The sequence below is a fragment of the Phocoena phocoena genome, chromosome 16, assembly GCF_963924675.1.
Source record: "Phocoena phocoena chromosome 16, mPhoPho1.1, whole genome shotgun sequence".
In the NCBI taxonomy this organism is placed as follows: Eukaryota; Metazoa; Chordata; class Mammalia; order Artiodactyla; family Phocoenidae; genus Phocoena; species Phocoena phocoena.
Window position 1 is genome coordinate 76,971,239 of NC_089234.1, and position 8,561 is coordinate 76,979,799.

The following is an 8,561-nucleotide window of genomic DNA, read 5'->3' on the forward strand; positions in this document are numbered from 1 at the left end:
CGCACGAGGTTTCTGGTATCAGCTGGAAAATAAAAGCTTAGTGACTTTTTCCCGAGTGTCAGTAGAAGTTTCATAAAATTAGATTTGTCAGAGAAGTGACCTTTTCTTCAAACCGGAAAATAATAACATTCTCGTTTACCTGGTGTGTATTGTCCCCCAGTTTTTGCTCCTCTTTGACCAGCGTTCCTCAGAAGCAGTAGGTGACAACACTGCTTCGTACAGGGGCCCAGCCGGTTGGGCCACAGCTGCCAGGTGCTGGCTCTCTCGTCGGCTCTGGTGTTTGCCATCGTGCAGCCTCGCCAGCTGGCCAGGGTTACGCGGCCTATTAGAGCTTTGCCGTCTACAAATCGAGGCAGCACCAACCTCACGGGATGCCCGTGGGGCAGTGCGTGCAGGGCTTTTTTGCCTGACACACAGCAAGTGTTAAACTGCAAGGTGGTGGTGTTATTTAAGGTGATGTTGTGTCAGTACTGTGGGCACTGGGAGAGCTCTCGCTCTCGGTCACGTAAACCGTGTAGACGTTTTGTGGGATGTCAGAGATGTAACGGACACGGTTATTTGGATTTTTTCAGAGTGACTTCTGCTCCGTTCTCCTCAAAGAAACTTGTGCCCTTTCTTTCCAGCCTGATGCCGCCGTTGCTGACAACCATGAGGCGCGCCCGCGACCTGGCCTCGGGCGAGGTCTACCTGCTCAGCGCCCTGGTGGCCCTGCAGAAGGTGGCTGGGACCCTGCCGCACTTCATCAGCCCCTACCTGGAAGGTGTCTTGTTGCAGGTGAGCTGGTGACCGCGGGGGAGGGGAACGCTTACAGATCTGATCATTTTATTTGTGCGTGACATCTTTCGTTTGGCAGGAGGATTCTTATTTCTGAAAAGAGGTGCTTGTTTTTAGTGAACGTGTCCCTTTTTCACTGCCATCGTCCCTCCTGTTTAGTCATGACATTGGTATGGGTGTCATGAGGCTCTTCTCTTTTTTGACTTTGCAGGATGTATTTCATTGCTTCCCCCCCCCCTCCCCCCGCCGTGAGCTCCTTGGCCTTGGTCTGGTAGAGCTGCTTGTAGAAACAGGCACGCCCACTTAGTTCTTCACGTGAAGGTTTCTTAACCCTAAGGCGTCTGTCAGGGCGGAATGCCTGTGTTGCAGTCCAGACGGCGGACTAATGGCATTTCCAACAGAATGCAAATGCCCGAGTGGCCTCCCGCCCCACCCCGTGCTGTTGCATTGATCACTGGCCGTTTATGAGGTTAGGAGCCTTAAGTGCCGTGATGCAGATGACTTAACCGGTTCACGTACTCTCCAGCCAGGCCTTGAAGGTAGACTTCTTATAGAAAGGGACCTCTGCATCTGAGGAGCTTTCTAGATTCTTCAGCAAAGGAGAACGTGACTGTCTCTCCTCACGGGCCCCGGATTCCTGTTCTCTAAGATCGTCGTTCTGAGAGCTCTGTGTCCTGCCTTCCACCATCTGCCTGCATCCCTGACTCCCTCTTGGAAAGAGGCATCTGTCCATTTTTATCTATTTAATTTATGTTAAGTACTACAAATAAATATTTCTTTTTATTTATTTTATTTTCACATTCGGGGTTGGCATTAAAAGGAATCCTGTGTTGATGCTGAGTGCACTGAACTTTCCCAGTCACCAGCGTTTGGACTGGCTTTTCCATCCTTACCAGGACTTTCTGTAAGTGTGTAGACAGATGCTCCCGGCGAGGACCCGTGGTGGCCTTGATCGTTGTTGTTATATTCCTACAGGTGATTCACTTGGAGAAAATCACTAGTGAAATAGCTCCTGCCTCCCAGGCTAATGTCCATCTCATGTCCCTTAAAAAGACCCTGGCTACCACGCTGTCACCCCGAGTCTTACTGCCAGCCATCAACAAGACATACAAGCAGATTGAGAAGAACTGGAAGGTTAGACCGTACTGGGTATTAGACTTCGGAGGAGGGAGATGTGGTACTGAAATGTTTAGATTTTCACTTAAAGAAGAATATGGTGGTTTAATTCCATTATAAATGCATTAATGAACTAGAGGAATATTAACAACTGGCGTGTCTCTTGACTGTGTTTTCAGAATCTCATGGGCCCATTTATGAGCATCTTGTGCGAGCACATCGGGGTGATGAGGAAGGAGGAGCTCGCCTCCCACCAGCCCCAGCTCACCACGTTCTTCCTGGAGGCCCTGGACCTCCGCGCCCAGCACTCTGAGGTAGGCGTGTTCCCCGCCCCCGACCCCCCGTCCTGAACTTCTCAGCTGACTCAGACCTGTTGTACTTGTCAAAGTTAGGGCTAGATGTCACTACTCTGGCTAACAAATCAGCTCTTCTGTTTTCAGAATGATCTGGAGGAAATTGGAAAAACGGAAAATTACATCATTGACTGTCTCATGGCCATGGTTGTAAAACTTTCTGAGGCCACATTCAGACCCCTGTTCTTCAAGGTGAGCTCTTTTCCTCTACTTCTCCTTTTACTCACGTATCAGTTGTAAGATCTGAAGAAGAAACTAATGCTACTTTGTCTTTTAGCTGTTTGATTGGGCTAAAACAGAGGACGCCCCAAAGGACAGACTGTTGACATTTTACAACTTGGCAGATTGCATTGCTGAAAAACTGAAAGGGCTTTTTACCCTGTTTGCTGGCCACTTAGTGAAGCCTTTCGCTGACACCTTGAACCAGGTGAACATCTCCAAAACAGGTAGGTAGCTGACTCCAGGTCAGCTGGCGCCCTTGCTCTGTGCACCTTAGCGGGATGCAGTGAGTATAAGGAAGGTGGATTCTTTATAGTCAGTTGTCAGACACTGAAGTGTTGTAGCACTTTTCCTTTAGCAGTTAATTAATGTTATTAATTAACTGACTCACTTGGGAGGAAGACTAAATGGGCAGTCCTGTGTTATTGGAAGTAACTCTAAAACATTAAGATTGGTTTATTTCTTAATGCTAATAAGCAGTCCACTTGCCAAACTAAGCAATCTTAATAACCAAGAATCTTTTTTTTGCGGTACCGCGGGCCTCTCACTGCCGTGGCCTCTCCCGTTGCGGAGCACAGGCTCTGGCTGCGCAGGCCCAGCGGCCATGGCTCACGGGCCCAGCTGCTCCGCGGCACGTGGGATCTTCCCGGACCGGGGCACGAACCCGTGTCCCCTGCATCGGCAGGCGGACTCTCAACCACTGCGCCTCCAGGGAAGCCCTTAATAACCGAGACTCTTAACAACTCTGAAAGAACAGATCACTCCCCCGAGAGACCGTCCATTTAATTTGTGCTCTGCCTTCATCCTGATTGATTTCTAGATCATTTTAGAAATAACCTTCTGGTTATAGTTCTGTTAATAGCGATTTGAAGTTAAACATTGGAGATCAAATTGTGAAATTCAGTTTTTTGTTATTTTTGTTTCCATTTGTTTCTCTCCCCTATCTACAGATGAAGCGTTTTTTGACTCTGAACGTGACCCTGAAAAGTGCTGCTTGCTACTGCAGTTTATTCTGAACTGTTTATATAAAATCTTCCTCTTTGACACCCAGCATTTTCTAAGTAGAGAGAGAGCAGAAGCCTTGATGATGCCCCTGGTGGATCAGGTAACCAGTGGAATCATCTTCTGTTAAAAGATAAGGAAGCCATCAGTGTTACGTGCCTGCAGGGTTTATATCAACCAGAACCACAGTTTGCTGGTGTTTTTTTCCTTTTCATGAAATTTTTATTTTAAAATTGATTTCTCATTTTTCATGGATGTATTAATAACTTATCTTTGTAGCGGCATTTACCGAGTGTTACTTTAAATTTTTTCAAATAAGAGATATGATGTAAGGTGTATTAAGTTTTTTTTTTTTTTTTGCGGTACGCGGGCCTCTCACTGTTTTGGCCTCTCCTGTTGCGGAGCACAGGCTCCGACGCGCAGGCTCAGCGGCCATGGCTCACGGGCCTTGCCGCTCCATAGCATGTGGGCTCTTCCCGGACCGGGGCACGAACCCGTGTCCCCTGCATTGGCAGGTGGACTCTCAACCACTGCGCCACCAGGGAAGGCCCTGTATTAAGTTTTTAAGTCTTAAAAACTGGGTTCATTGAGAATGTGTCAGGGTCTGGCTGCCCTCCTCTTAGGTTCTGCAGGGGGAAAGGGATGATGCTAAGGGCTGTGATTCCATCTGAGTTCTTATAAGGTAGTAAATTTGTTCTCTTTCTCTCTCTCTCTCTCTCTCTCTCTCTCTCTCTCGAGAGCAAACAGTACCTGGTTTTTGAGAATAAACAGCACCTTGGTTTTTGAGCCTGCTGATATCAGGAAGGGTAGTAAAGTACTACATACACTGAGTATTTTCTCAAACAGCAATGAGACCCGTTGCTCAGTTCTTGTCTCACTGTTAACAGCTGGAAAACAGGCTTGGAGGAGAAGAGAAGTTCCAGGAACGGGTGACAAAGCACCTGATCCCATGCCTTGCACAGTTCGCAGTGGCCATGGCAGACGACTCGCTTTGGAAACCACTGAACTACCAGATCCTGCTGAAGATGAGGGACTCCTCACCCAAGGTTAGGAGCTGCAGTGCCAGCAGGGATGCTGTGCGCTCTCCCTGGGGCCTCACCGGTCTGCACTGCTGCGTGTCTTCTAGCACCAGGGTTCGGAGGCAGAAGGTTGAGCCTGAGAAACTTGGTTTTCTCTTACAGGCCATTTATAAATAATGGCAGTCCTCCCCACCCCCATGGTGTGCTAGGCACGAGCACTGAAATACTTTACACTTTTAAATACTGGAAAGACTTGAATTCCTCAAGTTTCTTATGCACCATTTAAATGTCAGTGTGCTCCCAGAGGCAGCATGCTTTGTCTCCAGAACATTCCTTTGAGTTAGAGCAGAGTATTATCCCTGTTGTGTATCGATCTCAGGTGTAGGCCTTGGTGGAGTAACGCACGGTAAGGGCTAGCGGCTGATGCCCATTAACGGGGGGGGGGCGGGGATGAGCGGAAGTTTGGAAGTTTTCAAGCTGTTCTAGCAATGAATCGCCATTCCTCAAGCTAACTATCACACTAGAACCTCAGGGGATAAAACAGACTGAAGCAGAATTTTGTTAATAAATTGATGAGTTGAAATTCACAGCATTTCTTTATTAGGAAGTAATGAAAACAATGAGGCTGTTTTGATGAACCCCCAAAATTTTTTTTTTTTTCAGATTAATGTTTTTATTACTTTAATTTTTTCTAGTTCAGTTTCCTTTTTACACGTGAAAGGATCGAAGTGCCCAAGGTTTTCTTTTTCTAGATTGGCTTGAAAGATCTTGGAAGTAAAATGTAATTAACAAAATATATTTTTCTTCTTCTTATGCTAATTCTTCTTCACAGAGGTATGGATGGGAACCCCCAAATTTTAAATTGTAGGATCTTACAAAGTTGCAGCATTAAATTTGTTGTTTTGTAATATGTTGTTTTGATTGTACAATATCAAGAAAATCCTGATTGAACACAGGCAGTAACAAACGTTTTTTCATCAACTCACTTTGCTCTATCCCAATATTCTTTACCAGAATTACCCAAAACCAGAAAGAAGACTAACATAGCTTTTGTTTCAAAGAGAATCACTAACAAAACAAACAACTGGTTGCATTCCTTGTCATAGACAAGTCATGTGAGCAACACTCCAATCTTTTAAGTTCCAAAACTAGGACATTTATGACACAATGAGTGTGTTTTTTTAGTCAGGCTGAGGTGAGGGTGCGGCCAGAGCCGGCGCCTGGCCTCTCACACAACCACACTGTGACCCCAGTCAGGGTCCTGAGGACGGGAGTCCTGCCTGCAGTGGCCGGGGACACAGTCCTGCCAGGTCAGCATCACCGGCGGCCAGGCCAGCCAGTGGCTCCAGTGCAGTCACATTTGATGACACACTTGAATTTGCAGGTGGCATTTTTACTGGTTTGTTTTGTTTTAAGAAAAATGTTATAAAAAGACATTCACATGAAAGGCTTGTAGTTGTAGAACATAGATTGAAAAGCACTGATTTATAAGGTTGCCCATATTATAGACGGATCCCGAATTGTTAAACAAACTGGTATTCCAAGATGAAAGTTGGCCAGAAAGTGAAATAAACTCACGTGAGGTTAACAGTTTAGAATTCGGAGCTCATCTCAAGTTAGATCATAAAGTAATACAAGAATACTAGTTTTTTTTTTTTTTTTTTTTAATATTCTTCACTTTTTTAATCCCTTTCAGGTTCGATTTGCTGCTCTGATTACGGTGCTGGCACTGGCTGAAAAACTGAAAGAGAATTATATCGTCTTGTTACCAGAATCCATTCCTTTCTTAGCGGAATTGATGGAAGGTAATTCCCTAACTATTAAGAAATAGAGTGAACTTCTGTGGGAATGTGCCCAATGAGAATGCACATTTGGATAGCCTGTGATGAGCTCGTGTCTCCAGCCCTCTGTGCAGAGGCTGAGCTCCTGGTTTGAGTGGGGTGCACGGGCTGCCTCATTGTCATTTGAGCTTTGTTTATAGCATAATCTCACTATCTTTACTTTTGTGTTTTTTTGCTGACATTGCAGACTATGATATTGTTTTTCTTTAACCTCATGCATGTCTATGATTGAATATTTTGGTCCACAGATACAGGGTTATTATACCAAAACATCCAGTGCCACTGCGGCTGCAATGGGGGTGGCTGCCCGTTAATGACCAGCACTTATTCTGTGCTCTACGTGGATGATGTCGTCAATCCTCACAAGGCATATGCCGTTATCCCCCTTTTATAAAGGAAAAAACTAGAGGCTTTAAGAGATTAAGTAATCTAGCTGATAAAAATGTGTGACAGGTGGAACTGGGGTTTCAGCCCAGGTTTGCGCAGTTCTGGACCGACGGCAGAACGAGCACTGTGCCACCACGCAGCCCAAGAAATAACACTGCAGCTTATTAGCGGGGTGATGGAGGCGAGTAGACAGATGCCTTCACATTAGCGATTCACTGCTGATCCAAAACCAGGTGCCTGCACCTTTGTTTCCTCCCTCCTGGAGAGGGGCTGCGTGAACTACTAAGAGTGGCATCGCTAGGCATCTGAAATTTTTGTTTGTGCACCACTCTTTTGGGGTCTGTCTTATTCTGCTTCCCCAGTCCTAGACCGAAAGAAGGGAATGAAGGCAGGAAGGAGGAAGGCAGAGGAGGGGTTTCCAGGATGGCTTCCGCCTCAGGACTGTGCTTCATTTCTCTCTTCTGACTGACGGCCAGCGAATGCGAGACGTGAGGAACCAGGCTCTGAGAACTGAGGCAGGAAGACTGACTCATTTTGATTTTGTTTTTAGATGAATGTGAAGAGGTGGAGCATCAGTGCCAGAAGACTGTTCAGCGGCTGGAAACGATCCTGGGAGAGCCGCTCCAGAGCTACTTCTAAAACCCTGGTCTCTGGTATTTCATACTGTTCAGAGGTCAGACTTACTTTTCATATTTTTATTTTGGGTGTTTAGGACCATATTACTTTTGGTGCCGCTAACACCTACTTGGACTTCTCTACATAATTCCCACCTGGTTTGTGCTACCACATAAGCCTCTCCTGCCAGTTGTACAGAATATACAAAAGAGTAAATGATACATGGTATTTTTATACAGACTGCTGTTTGTTTAATTAAGACCATCGATGATGGTCTTTTCTGAGTGATGTTATTACCATTACATACATGATTAATTTTAGCACCCAAAGCTAACCCCCGTTTAGACTGTAAAGCCTTAACTTTCCTGGTAAAGGACTATCTTTTGTACGTGGTATCCGTGTCAGAGATTTCACTCAAAGCAGCTTTTACTTCAAGAAAATGAGAGTTATTCAGTACCCAACAAGAATGCTTTCAACTGTAAAGCCATTTGGACTTTTACTTTTCATTTTGGGTAGATGACACTTCAGTCCTAATTTCTGCGTGTGCTCATGGAGGGGAGTAGTTGTGGGATGCATTTTCTGCTCTAGAATAGGATCGTCTCTCCTTTATCCTTCAGTCTTTGGGGGGCAGGGGGTGGAGGCAGTAGGCTGTTTATAAAACAGCCACACCTCATTGCTCCCACAAATAACGAGGGCTCAGAAACACCAGGTGGTAAGAGGGAGCCCCTTCAGGGTTAGAAATGCTCACATTTCTATCGGTGGTTAACCAAGGATTACTTTTATGAGGAAAAAAGTAAACAACAGATTTTTTTTCAAAGCTTTGAAGTTCTCTAATCTCTATACTATGTCATGGTGAAGCTGCAAAGTGAGGGCGCAAATGAAAGTAAACAAATCTGCCTTTATTTTGTTTAAGGCATTTTATCTATTTATGCCTTTTTAAAATTTAAGGCCTCTAAGCACTGTTCCATAGGTGTTCAAATCAAGTCTGAAAGCCCTTGATCTAATTTAATACAGAAACTTAGTGTGGAATTGTGACAAGCAAAGGCTGATTTGCAGTCTGGAGACAGCTTGCTAGGAACACGTATTTCTCTTTATGAAACATCTCGACAGGATTCACTAATAAATGCTAATGGCTTCTTTTCAAAAAAAATCTTAAGATTTTGTATTTATTCTATCAAAGAAATGGTCAGACTTCCTAGTATCATCCACATAAAATGAAAATGAACTATGTTTAA

General features: G+C 45.0%; 1 protein-coding gene across 1 annotated transcript in view; it reads left to right on the top strand.

The window, feature by feature from the left end:
- Nucleotides 1-7,579, top strand: part of HEATR1 (HEAT repeat containing 1) — a 48,041-nt gene extending 40,462 nt beyond the window's left edge. The window contains exons 37-45 of the mRNA XM_065893765.1: nt 624-774; nt 1,750-1,908; nt 2,070-2,204; nt 2,331-2,435; nt 2,521-2,689; nt 3,413-3,567; nt 4,352-4,510; nt 6,180-6,288; nt 7,262-7,579. Of these exons, the coding sequence (XP_065749837.1) occupies nt 624-774; nt 1,750-1,908; nt 2,070-2,204; nt 2,331-2,435; nt 2,521-2,689; nt 3,413-3,567; nt 4,352-4,510; nt 6,180-6,288; nt 7,262-7,350 (1,231 nt within the window). The 3' untranslated portion in view covers nt 7,351-7,579. The remainder of the gene's footprint in view (nt 1-623; nt 775-1,749; nt 1,909-2,069; nt 2,205-2,330; nt 2,436-2,520; nt 2,690-3,412; nt 3,568-4,351; nt 4,511-6,179; nt 6,289-7,261) is intronic.
- The last annotated feature ends 982 nt before the right edge of the window (nt 7,580-8,561 follow it).